This window comes from Eleginops maclovinus, chromosome 4 (assembly GCF_036324505.1).
Source record: "Eleginops maclovinus isolate JMC-PN-2008 ecotype Puerto Natales chromosome 4, JC_Emac_rtc_rv5, whole genome shotgun sequence".
NCBI classification, from domain to species: Eukaryota; Metazoa; Chordata; class Actinopteri; order Perciformes; family Eleginopidae; genus Eleginops; species Eleginops maclovinus.
The window spans coordinates 15,922,202-15,935,459 of NC_086352.1; the positions used below are offsets into that span (position 1 = coordinate 15,922,202).

A 13,258-nucleotide genomic window follows, 5' to 3' on the forward strand; every position below is an offset into this window, starting at 1 on the left:
TTGAGGTCGATAGATGATAATACTTCTGTACTCTATACTATAATTCTGAAAAGGGCCATTGAGTATTTTTTGTTCTTTAAGTACATTTGATGCTAATACTTTTCTACTTGTACTTAAATAACATTTTGAAATAAGGACTTCTACTTCTAGTGGAGTATTAAGACCATAGTATTGTACGTTTACTTAAAGATCTCACCTTATACACCTTTTCAGGTTTATTTAAATATTTATGGAGACTACAAGAATACATATTAATGCATAAAATACACGGAAATGTGGATTTAGCATAAAAGGTGACCTTTAAGTAAAGGATCCGAGTATTTCTCCCAAACAGTGTCTATATGACGTTAGTTGTAAGCTAAATGATGCAGAAACAAATGGACCAGGATCGCCAAGAACTGTTACAAAAGTTAGCTAGTAAAGCTACTAAGGTTAAGTGGTGACAGCATACAATCAGGATTTAAATTGTTGAAACTTTGTTTACACGTCGATAGTGATAGTTCACTTTTTATGTTACGCTTTTCTATTGTCCAGTTATCTTTAACTTACACTCACTATGAATCATTGGTATACTTTAAAAGGCGCCGTTTATTTTTAGCCGGCAGCTGTTTAATTAGTTAACATAAGAAATTAAAACCAGCACTCTTGCTTTTTGCCAGCTGCTACGTCCTGTTTTGTAGGAACTCTGGAGGAGAAAGCGCCACATGCTGTCCTTCATTGCCGCCCCCTCCTTCCCGGCTCAGACAAACTCGGACAAACGGCCCCAACAACGCTGCACCAGATACATTTAAGAGCCTGAACGTAACCCACGCGTTTCACCGGACCACCCCTTGGTGTCGGTTGTGTTTGTGAGAGACGCTGACACTGTTTCTCCCTCGGAAACTCCGCATGTCCGTGTTTTTCCGTTGGATTCACCACGGCGTCGCCAGCGAAGCACAAGGAGCAAAACAGTGACAGACTCAAGACATCCTTGTTGCCACAGCAACTAGCAGAAACATGATTTCCGGTTTCAGGAGCGACATTTCAAAATAAAACGAGTGCTTATGGGTATATGGCAGATAATCATGAACTACTGTTATTTTAGTTACATGCACTTATAATAAATAATATGATTGTTTATTATCACATGTTTGGTTAGAGGCAACAGCTAATGAATCATTTGTATACAAATAAATACAATCAGCTCTATTGACACCAGCCAGAACTTTAAATGGCATCTAATGTGTCACTGCTAAATTATACAAATAGTTGGGAAGAAAATATATATGTATTTTTGATTATTTTTTGTTTATATGGGTATTGATTTTATTTTTTCTTATTTTACAGTGACCTTTATTCCCATCGTATGTAATGCATTTTATGTTTTCTATTTCATATTATTTCTTGAATTATTTGATTTTGTATTACCAATGGTGCATTTTTATTTATTAAATGTCAGATTAAAAATGGTATTGATTTAATTTATCCCTGTTTTCATTTTGATTCTGTGTTATTTTGCCCTTATTGTAATGGTTAATATCTGCGTATGTATGTTTTCATTTCAGCTGCAATTTCGGGTTCACTTGTGCGGCTTTTATGTTAAAAACCTACCACCGGAAGTTGATTTGGTAGCTGCTGCCAGTTTGACTGTGGACACAAAAAACTGCGAATCAAGGAGAGGGACAGCGCCCAGAATAACTGTAAACCTCTGCAAACTGTGTGGAGCATCGTGTCGGAAATGAGACCCCGGTCGTTTTATCCGGTGTGTCGGACATAAAATCAGAGGTAAGAGGATGCTTTTAATCGACAAGGTCACAACAACAAGAAGGGTTTTTTTTGAGTCCGTCCGACCAAGTTGCTTTCCTGTGATGTTTTCCAAATTATATCCACCAAACTGGCTGTGATTGGCTTTATCCGAGTATTTCCGTGCTGTTTTTTGGTGTTTTGTTGTGTGGATAGTCCATTTCAGGCAGCAGGGTTTTGGGGGTCCTGTTGAAGACGGAGGTGGACTTTTTTTGTGGCCTGTGATGAGCTCCGGGGGCTGGGGTTGGATATGTGCGGAATACCAAATCTGGACGACACAGTTTTTCTCCCTAAATTAGCTTTTCTGAGCCCCATCCTTTTGCGTTGTTACTTGGAGTAAGGACCGTGATGTATGAACGTGTTGATCCGCCTCAGTGGCCTGCTGCTGCCGCCGGGTAATCCAGTAATCTGGAGTAGAAGTGGTTGCATTTTATTGTAACACCATTACCCCGCATCCTCCTCCTCTTCCTCCTCCTCAAACACACAACAAAGTATTGATGTAACCGGGTCTAATGGGGTGTGAGCTACGTAGTTATTTATATCTGCACTAATGCAACAATAGTTAGTCGATTAGTGGATCAACTAGTCGTGAGGAAATTAATCACTTCCAGTAATGGTTATGTCTAATCTCCAAACGTCACATGCATGACTTTCTTTCACCATTTTGTATGATGACAAGCGTACACTAAACACTTGTTTGGGTAGGGGATTTAGTCAGATCAATTCTTTTTGGGACTGCAATTTACAATTTTTGACTATTCATTGATTTGCTGATTGTTTATTAGATTATTAGATGGATCTTTTGGACTATGAAATGTTGGAAAATAGTTTAAAATACCCATCCCAGCTCCTCAGAGTCCGAGGAGATATCTTTAAATGTCTTGTTTCGTTGTGTCAGTTCAACCTGTATTCAGTTAACATGCTATAATACAGAGAAAAGCTGGAAATCTCCACATTTGAGAGACTAAAACCACCAGACATCATCGCATAAAATGATAACTTAAACGATGTTTAACACAGTTGGGGAATATTATAATTGATCAATTAATAAAATAAGTTGTAAAATAATGTTTTAAAGTAATCATAATAGAAATGATTCTGTAATTGCAACTATTAGCTGATTTATCCAACAGACGATCTACAAAACAATAATCTGCAGTTAATTTGATATTAAATACATTTTTCATGCAAAATTTCAACCCTCTCAAATATGGAATTTCCCTACTTTTCTCTGTTTTATGTCCTTCTAATATGAATATCTTTTGGTTGAAGACTGACAAACACACAAGACTTAATGACACTGGGAAGGATATTTAACAATGAATCGGATATATCTAGAAAACAATCGGCAGATCATTTGATAATACATATAATTTTTATTTTCAGCCCTATCTGAAATGGTTGTAGGCCCAGACTTCTGGCGGAACAAGACTGCATGTGAATGCAGTGAAAGCACCAAAGACTTTTTTCAGACAAAAGTCCAGTCTTGTGAGGTGATTGGAAACAGTGTCCTCTTTGTTCCCGCCGTTCTGAGGAGAGGATTAATCCAGTTAATGATCTCTAATGTAAGGGGGGTGATAAAAGCACATCAGACAGAGAACTAATTGGCATTCAGAATCATTAATATTACTAAAAGCCGCTGAGCTATTTATGGGTGGGTGGGAGAGTAAAAAATCTGTGTATCACCATTATGACTTTGCACCCCGGAAAACTCACTAAAAGGAAACAAAATTAAAAGTTAAGTCAAAACTTTAACCGAAAACTAATTGAATTAAAAACTATTCTAATATTGCCTGAATACATTGTTCGTGAACGTTTAACTAAACGCAAAAGGCATCGATAAAACCAAATCATTGATACAATTCCTGAGTGCATTATAGCAATCTTGCCTGATGTGTTTATCGTGCAAATTGAAATCATGATGAAGGTCCAAAGAACAGGATGTGGTGCTGCTGTAGTTGTGTGTGTGGTGTTTTTTAACGTAAAGGCTCTCTGGTATGGCATCTTTTCTTTGCCTCATTCTGACCCCTGAGCAACTCCAGTTAATCCTCCCAGTGTGCAGTGCAGATTAGCGGTTTAGCTGAACCCCCGGCATGCTACACCCCGAGCCAACGTCCAGGAGAACGTAGAGACACAGCAGGGTGTTTACAGTTTACTCTCATGTCAGCAATGTTGTCAAACTTTGATCATGTAAAACCCATGTGTGTGTTTCTTACCAACAGGTGGAATATTTAATCCCATGTTTATAATTTCTCTCCTGATTTTGTGTTTGGTTTGAGACAATGGGCAGCAGATGTCACTACTCTGACCTGTGCTTTGGGCTCATTCACAGTGTGTTCACATGTTCCCATGTGTTAATATGGGTTTGTTTCCTGCTTTACAGCTTTAGTTTGCTTTAAATCTGTAATCTCTTTTGTGACTAGATAAACCCATATGCGACCCTCTCTTCCTATAGTTTCCCCTGTCTGCTGCTAATCCACACATTTACTGGTTTATCTTGGAGTAAAAAAAGGCTTCAAGTTTTACACCCTGGCGCCAACAGCGGAGGGATAGTTTTTCGATTCTCCGTCCAAACTTCTGTGTAGAATTTCCTGTGTAGAGTCAGCCATGAGACTTCCTGTGCGCTGCTGCTGGATGTGGAGGGGTTGGAGAAGTAGGAAAGGAAGAGGAAGAGAAGCACATTGTGGCCACTGTGGTTGCTGTGTGTGTGTCTTTCACAGTCTCAGACTTTTAAACAAAACAATGTGGCACAAATCAAGGAAGTGTAAGAGTGTTTTTTCACCCCCACCCCCTTTCACATTTTTTTCTGCAGTGACTTCTGTAATTATGAGAGTCCCTGATAATCACAGAACAGGAGCACTGTCAGGTACAGTGAGGTAAGAACTAAAGCGTGACATTTCTGTCTCTAATGTCTCCTTTTTGCATAATTACAGGACATGTCCTTGGGTTTGTTGAAGCCACAGCGCTACACTCAACTCTCCAAGCATGCTACAATAGTGACAATCTCTCTCCACTCCGCAGGTGAGCAGAAATATTTCCGTCTCGCTCTCTGTCCTTGGCATCATTGTAGAAAAGGGAAAAATAAAGTAGGATTTAAATAGAAAATACAAAAAATTAACATTCAAAATAAAAATGTTCCTATTTTTATTTGTTTGGACTTTATGATTAAGGATTAGCCTATATAGGATTGTTTCTTAACTTAGAAATATGTATCCTATCAGTATGATTCCTGTATTTTAAGTGCTTTTTTTTCGAGTTTCATCATATCTTCATGATTATGAGGATAATATTGTGTATCACATTTATTTTGGCCAGGATAGTCTTTGCATGATATTTCCATATCGTCCCATGCCAGTTTTCCTTGCTGCCTATTTTAAATGTGCTTCTTGAAATAACCCTGAAGGTCTTATCAGAAACAAGCCCATGTTCCTCTCCCTCCCTCAGGCCTGTTTGATCCTAGAGAAACGTGCCTTGTAAGGAAGCAGGATGTTCACAGGCTCCACCAAACAGCCACCCACTAAAACCCCGCAGCCCGAGCGGCTGGATGAGGTCTACGCTGCCTTACGACGAGGCTTACAGTGAGTAAACACACTGCAGGCTCTGTTTGCATTGAGTCCACTGCAGGACTGACAGGTGGACATTTACTGAATGCGTCTGCTTTTGAAAATGAGGATTAAACAGTGACGTGTTTGTGTTGTTGTTAGGTCGTACCTGCAGGTCCACCAGCTGGAGCTGGACAGTCTGGGTCAGCAGTCACGAGAGAACAAGAGGAACGGTCGTCTGGTGAGAGCTCCTGCAGTCAAACCAGTCACACCAGTGCTGACATCCTTTCAGCACCAGGCTGGTAGTCAGCATGTTAATCTGACACTTTGTGATGCTAAATACTGTTTTTCTCTTTTTCCAGGGGTCTTTGTATGAGCTGGACAAGGTGAGTTTCATTCACACCTGTGCATCACATTGAAACTATAAATGAAAGACTTGCTGTATTATCATTCCTTTCTTTTTTTATAGCAAGTGAAAGCCATAGAGAGGTTTATGCGCCGCCTGGAGTTCCACCTCAGCAAGGTGTGTATACATAAAGACATGATTAAATAATATGATGATCTTTTACCTTGATGCTGCACTCATCAACATTTATATTAAACAATGGATCAAACACTGCCAGATATTTCCCTCAGGAGTTGGAGTAAACCACATCAGAGCTAAAAGAGAATTAATATTGGACTTAAATTCATTAAACTGACACAAACACAACTTTAAATGAGTGCTAATGTTTCCTTTATAATTTGATATTGTGTCGGTGCTGTGAAAAGCTGACATTGCTCAATAGGGCTGGAATTATTTCTTTAAAATATATAGTTTTGAACATTTGAGCTTTTTCAGAAAATGAAAAGATGTACCAATAAAACTACCACTATTCCAATACAAATTATCAAAAGGCGTTCTTATCATTTGTTCTGTGATTTTTAACGTTTATTTTCATTCTCAACTATTGAGGAACACTGCACTCTATTCTCGATGTTGAGAGTACAGAGCGATAATCCATGGTTTTAAGTTTATTCCTTTCTTTTCTCATGCCTCGTCAACGTTTTGTGTAATGTATTGAGTGTGTGTTTTGTTTTATATGTTCTTTGTTAAGCTCTGTACAAATAAACTATATTATAATATTTGCTTCTGCAGGTTGAGGAGCTGTACGATGCTTATTGTATACAGCGGCGACTGCGTGACGGAGCGAGTAAGATGGTGGCGGCCTTTAACGTGGCCACCGGCAGCCGGGAGGCCAGAGAGAGCCTGAGTGAAGCCAACAAGGGCTACAGGGAGTGCACTGAGGTGAGCAGACATTATTTCTTTTCTGGCGGCACCTGGAAGCTTTGTGACATCCTACTAGATCCTTCATTTAAATATACATTCACACTTCTCATTTTAATTTTCTATGCTGTCATTTAATATGGTGTTTATTCTATACATACAACACCTAATCCATGTCAGTCAGTTCTGGGATCCCTCCTTTATGGCTCTCCCTGAGGTTTCTTTCATTTTTCCCTTTTATGGTGGGGTTTTTGGGGGGAGTTTTTCCTTACATTTTTTCTGTAAAGTCTGTGAATCCCCCTAAGACAAATCTTTGACATTGGGCTATATAAATCCAAGTTGATTGATGATTGATGTGTGCAGTAAATACAAATCTCTGTTAAATTATTCAAACCTGTGCCTCCATCTGTCCTTGCAGCACATGTGCTCTCTTGAGAGTGAATTAGAAAGCCAGATGGGAGAATTTCATGTCAAGATGAAGGGTGAGTCACTTTCTACCACTTTTCTACCACTGTTTTCATCCGCTCTGCCGTCGCACAGTTCTCAGTTTTCTGGTCCTTTTCAGGCCTCGCTGGCTTCGCACGGCTCTGTGCTGGTGACCAGTATGAGGTAAGAATCACAAACACAAGGACTTGTGTACAGATTGTGATGGAGTCTCTGTGTGTACTGAATCACATTCACTGTTTTTGGCTCTATCAGGTTCTAATGCGCTATGGGCGTCAGCGCTGGAGGCTACGAGGCCGCGTGGAAGTCAGCAACAAGCAGATATGGGATGGTGAAGAGTACATCTTCCTGCCTCTCGTCACAGAACTGCTGTCAATCAAGGTAATGAAATCAGATTTTAAAAGGGCATGGCTAGCGTGTTTGTCATAATAAACAAATTCAACAAAAACATTAAAAACCACAAATTCAAAGTGTTATTTTAAAAAAAAAGCTAAATATTTACATTCTAGCTTATGTGACTCGAACAGCAGTATATATAGTATGTTGCATTTGTTGTGGATTTTGTGTTCAGTTGCACAAAATACACATTTGTTTCTTTCTTGTAAATTTTCTCGGCAATCATGAAAGCTTTCATGTGTCCCTAAAAAATCCATTTGCAAACAAGTGGCTACACAAGACTGAAACAACCTGCTATTGCATTTAAGCTTTAAAAAAGACAAAAAGTTTTGTTTATTTGTTTGCCGTAGAGCTTAGTTTTTCTGAAATAATCTCAAATTCAACGTAAAAATCCAATGGATTCACTTGTTGTTTTTTTTTAGTTCTTTCTGAGGTTTTGCCTGTTTTGTTTATCAAGGTGACAGAGCTGAAGAGCCTGGCCAATCACGTGGTGGTGGGCAGTGTGTCCTGCGAGATGCTCGACCTATTCTGCCCGCTGCCCCAGACGCTCGCCGTGGACATCAACGACCTCGGGACGGTGAAGCTGAACCTTGAGGTGACCTGGAGGTAATTAAACGTCTATTTAGCCATTATTATTTGTATAATTCAACACTTTTACCATGTTTGTTCAGTTGTGTTTTGTTCAGTTTCTCACTCTTTGTCCTGCTTTTTGCGTTGTCTTTTAGTCCTTTTGATAAGGACGACCAGACGTCCTCCACCAGTACAGTCACCAAGCGGCTGCTGTCCAATCAGAGCCCTCCTGACACGCCCTCTATGCGGGAGCAGGTGTTTTATGTGAGTCACATTAACTTTATTCACCTTCATTTTATTTATCCTGGCCCCTGTCCTAAACCCTTAACTACTAGTAGTCGAAAGTAACGAAGTACATTCTGTCAAGTACTGTAATGTAGTTCAACTTTGGTACTCGTACTCTCTTTGAGTATTCCTGTTTATTGTCACTTTACACCTATACTCAAAGGTTTTACCTAAACCAAGTGATAAGCTTATATAAAATGATGTAGTTCTGCTAAAACAGTGCAATAATAGTACACAGCTTAGATGCTTTAGGTACATTTAGCTTATAATACTTCTACTTTTACTTAATTAACATTTTAAAGTCTGGACTTTTACCTCTAATGGAGGTTAGTATTTCTACTTTTGCTAGAGGAAATGATCTGAATGCTTCTTCCACCACCGTTTGCTACTATTCATTGTTCCAACATATAGACACTGTTTATTTTATCCATTTCTATTTCAGCTACTCCCCCACTGCTTTGTGTGTAGTGGTAGCTCTGATGTTTGTGAGTGTGTTCACGGAGCACTGTGTGTGAGGACATGTGGCTTTGGGAGTAGTGCCGTGCCTAATGCGAGGAGAATGAATGATAGCGGTAGCGCGGCGTGTGACAGCAGCATGTGTGAGCAGAGCTGTGGTCCTTGTAGCTGTTTAATAGTGGTTGAGTAGAGCTCCAATATGTCCCTCCTCTTCCTCACCTCGCTGAAGAGCACGCCTCAAGGCAGGCCCAGGCCGAGTCGCTCGCTGGTGGACGCGCTCCACGAAGTCATGGCGGACAGGACGGCGCCCTTACGTTGCGAATTGAGCCGCAGTACACCCAGATTCACCTCAGTACAGTCGGTGTGTTGGGACGTAGTTGTAGTTTAGTTTAGAGTGACCAAACAGATTGATAATAAGAAAATGAAAAAATGATATGTAAAATCTAAATTGAAAAAGACAATCACAGACATTTTGTGAGATGCAATGTGATGATTTTGTTGGTGATTTTGATTTTGATAATTCAATCAAACCACATAATGTGTTCTGTGATTATTCATAAGATTTTGACGGCAACTAAATGATCAGTGCCTTTGTCAATTAATCAAGTGACTAGTTCTTCAAGGAGGGGGGGGGTCAAGAAAACTGGATCAGGGAATTTGTATTTATCAAATGCATTGTATTTAACAGCTGAAATGATTTGTCGATTAATCGATCGAAAAAAACACCATCTTTCTGATTATCGATTCAGGGATTTTAAAGCAAAAATGGCCAGAAAAGGCTTTTTCAGTCCCTCTCATGAGACTCATAGACTAGAGAAAGATAAGAAAAACTACAATGGCATTAATCAAATAATAGCCTCACATTTAAGAAGCTGGAAAAGGTTTGACATTTCTCTTGATAAATGACCATATCAATTGTCTAAAGAGTTGGCAATTATTTTTGCTGCTAATGGACTAATTGATGTCAGCACTATCATTACATTTTTCCAGTCATTTTTCAAGCAGAAATAGTACAAAAAGCAGTTTTCTACCTATTCTGTGTTTTATATTATATTACCTAACGTCTTTAAAAACTTCCCCTCGGACTTTGAGACATTTTTCACAATTTTCGGACATTTTATTGACCAACCATTAATCCAGAAATAATCTGCAGATGAATCAATAAGGAAAATAATCTTTAGTTGCAACCCTAACTCATTTCCTTTTTTGTGATGTAGTTTGATAACCAACATGCTCTTAAAATCTGTAATCCTGAAGTATGTGGACATACCTTTGGGCCTTAAATTAATGTTCTCCGTGTTTCCTGTCTAGTCTCTGCTGAAGCGGCAGGGGGAGGTGGAGAACGGCACCGTCTGGTCCAACTCGTCCGAATCCTCCGACGACTCGTCCAGCCCGGCGCTCGCTCACCACGCTCAGAGGCTCACGGCCTCCAACATGCTGCAAACCACGCTCACCTCTCAGCTGTCCATCACGCCACACAAGTCCAGCGCCTCAACGCCATCGCTCTCATCCAACCAGGAGGAGGACGAGACTGAAGCCGGGGAGGTTTTCTCTCAGACGGACGCGGTTCCCAACGGCCACCTGCTGACTTCCTGCTCTCACAGTGCAGACTGTACTTCTGCTGATAGAGCGTCTATCCAGTCAGCGGATCTCTCTGAAACTTCAGCAGACCTGAGCTGCTCCTGCCCCGACGTGTACTCTGTAGATGCTTCGTCCACTCAGGATTTGTCCGAAAGTGGCGTCCCACATGTGTGTATTTCCGCAGAGGAGGTAAAACAGTCTGAGGACTCGCCAATGCAGGCTGGACAGACTGAAGCAGAAACAAAGGACAGCACCACTGAAGCAGCAGAGGACGAAGCATCAGAGACACACAGCCAGTCCGTCCAGGAGTCAAAACAACCGCAGGACCCTCCAGCGGTGAGCTTCATTCACTCCATTGTTTTTTGTGCAGTTGATTGTGTTGATGGTGATTTTTAATCAGTCAATAATACTTTATATGTATAGCCTTTTTCATACACAAAGGGTAACACAAAACAACAAAGTAACAAGCAAAAAACATAACATCATTTTTTGATGAATAAAAAACACCTTATACCATAACTTTAAACACAGCTTTGTTTTCTCCATAGGTTCCTTTTCCAGTTTCTTCTAGTTTCAATCTAGAGGTCGAGACGGCTCTTGAAAGTTTCGACTTCCTCAACTGCTCTGACCTCGAGGAAGATGAGGAGGAAGAGGAAAAAGAGGGAGGACATGAAGAGCAAGTAGAAGACAAAAAGGAGGAGGATGCTGGGCAACATGAAGAGAACAAAATCAAAATGGATGACAAGAATGTGGAGGAACAAGAAAAGGAGGAGAGATTTGCCTCTGGAGGAAGGTCAGTGTCAGTGATCATTGCCTGCTGCCCGAGCCTGTCAAGTATTTGGCACTAAAACAATTCCATTTTCATTCTATCCTGAATCTTGGGTTTGAATGTTTCCCTCAGTGTATGTTATGGTGTTTAATTTTGACCCACCATGTATGTCCCTGTGTTGTACCTCTGCAGCGATGACGAGGAGGCAGACGGTCTGCAGATCCTTATGGAAGCTCCCGAAGGATTCAGGAACTCAGATGAAGATCGTTTCTCTGAATCACAGGTAATCTGTCCGATTAAGGTCTTATTAACCCGTGTTTATATTGTTTATATATACATTTATCATAGCTAGCTTCAAAAGTCTCTAAAAGTCAGCCTCATTGCCTATAAGATTATTTCTATTTAGGTTTGTTCCACTGGGATTCATTTTCATAAAGTTGAGTGGCTGCGTTGTAGGCACAAGAGAGAGGAGAGACACTGTGCGTTAGGCATGGGAGCTGTGGGTACAAAACTGAACAGCATGAAGAATGAGTTATTATATTAAAAGAAATCCCAGATGATCTAATTAAATGTGTTACTATTAGATGACTCTGAGGAGAACCACCCCAAGAATAATACCTATTGGAAACATGTCTGATGCAACTTCAAAGACAAAACACTCTTCTTTTTTTTTTTTTAAAGGAATCAAGCGTGGAGGACGCGCAGGATCTGTGTCAGATAGAGATGCCTGACGAGAAGGAAGATGACAGCGAGAAAAAGGGAGAAAATCAAAACGGTGAGAGGCGTTTGTAAACAGAGGCTGCAGTCGTTCATGTGACCACAGCACTGCAGGCGAGAGAGATGTGTTAATTCCCCCTGTTTAATCCTTAAGGAGAGGACGTGTCTCATGGCCAGGAGGAGCGTCCCTCCACTCCCAAACATTTGGCTACTACAGTCTTCTAAGGACACGGAGGAGCCATGGCTAAACCATTTCTCCCACTCTGATCTCCTCATGCCATCTCCCTATCACACTGCGGTATCGGAGGCCTTGAGGATGTTCCACTTTCTGCTCAGACAAACAAGCTCGTCCGCTCCGGCCGGGTTTGTGCACATATTTGCCTTGTTCTGACCAAGAACGATAAACCTCCAGGTTTCTGCGTTTTGAAGTCCCTCTTCAAACGTCATTTTCTTTCAACATGTTCCTCATCACGTTGCCTGAGTGAAAGCAGGATACCACTTAGTTTACACTTAAATAAACTGTTCCTGTCATGTGAAAATGTAATGTCAAAAACATTTCAGGAACAGCTTAAAGCGGCCTTGTTTTTGGCTTTATTACAGTGCATATTTTGAAGTAATCTAATAGTTTTTTTAAATGGTTTTATAATTTCAAGTTAATGGAGTTTTTCAATCTACAGAGTAACAAACAATCACTGAGTTGCATTCAAAACTGTCAGTATTTGTGGATATAAAACAACTTTTAAAGTTATGATTTTCAGTGTTAAATCAGTGTAAAGCTCAGAGCTCTTTCCACTGTGTGAGCATGTGGTGTTTGTCTAAAGATTTACATTTTGTGCTGTGGACACAATCCCATATACAAAACAGGATCTTTTAATTTACGCATCGTCGAGAGTTAATTACTCAAAAGTACACAAGAGCAGAAGTTACATTTGACCCTCACCAGGAACATAAGTAACATAAGGACTGAATAAAAACACTTTTGAGTTTCTGCTCAGAGCTCATTCTGGTCCAACATGAAAACAACCTGCAGTGTAAAACTATATTTAAACCTGCATGTGTAGCTGCCTCACACTGCCAGCATGTCTGTATAAAAGCGTGTGTAAGCCAGGCTCCACTGCAGGCAGCCATCAGGTCTGCAGCTGTGTACAGAAGCCGCCTCATGGGGGCGCTATAGTCCTTCAGCATCATGCTTTACGTTGTTCTACAAAAGCCTCGACATTCAGAAAGTGCCTCAAGTGACAGAGATGTAAGGTTTTAAAATGCAACGACAGAAGAGATCAGGCTAAAGATAACAGTGTTTATTTTCTGAATTACTTTAAGAGTGTGCACAATAAGAGATATTTACTGTTTCATATAAAGAATTGTATATGTCTTGAAATGTTTATGTTCAGAAATGTTTAAACTTTATAAAGGTTTCTTTAAAATGACCATGTCTGCTGTTGTGTTGAA

The 13,258-nt window shown here is 40.2% G+C and overlaps 1 protein-coding gene and 1 long non-coding RNA gene across 2 annotated transcripts; one reads left to right on the forward strand and one right to left on the reverse strand.

The window, feature by feature from the left end:
- Positions 1–1,614: 1,614 nt before the first annotated feature.
- Positions 1,615–13,236, forward strand: LOC134863238 (rho family-interacting cell polarization regulator 1-like). The gene is made up of 17 exons (XM_063881638.1): positions 1,615–1,764; positions 4,716–4,803; positions 5,227–5,360; positions 5,487–5,565; positions 5,687–5,710; positions 5,794–5,847; positions 6,463–6,612; positions 7,010–7,073; positions 7,157–7,200; positions 7,291–7,416; positions 7,889–8,037; positions 8,157–8,265; positions 10,054–10,659; positions 10,872–11,116; positions 11,285–11,375; positions 11,774–11,867; positions 11,964–13,236. Exons 3-17 carry the CDS (start codon positions 5,269–5,271, stop codon positions 12,032–12,034), a joined length of 1,998 nt encoding a protein of 665 aa, XP_063737708.1. The 5' UTR covers positions 1,615–1,764; positions 4,716–4,803; positions 5,227–5,268; the 3' UTR covers positions 12,035–13,236.
- Positions 6,477–9,640, reverse strand: LOC134863242 (uncharacterized). The gene is made up of 3 exons (XR_010165638.1): positions 8,962–9,640; positions 8,126–8,242; positions 6,477–8,031 (listed from the first exon to the last, which is right to left on the reverse strand). It is a non-coding gene; the product is annotated as an uncharacterized LOC134863242 (long non-coding RNA).
- Positions 13,237–13,258: the final 22 nt, after the last annotated feature.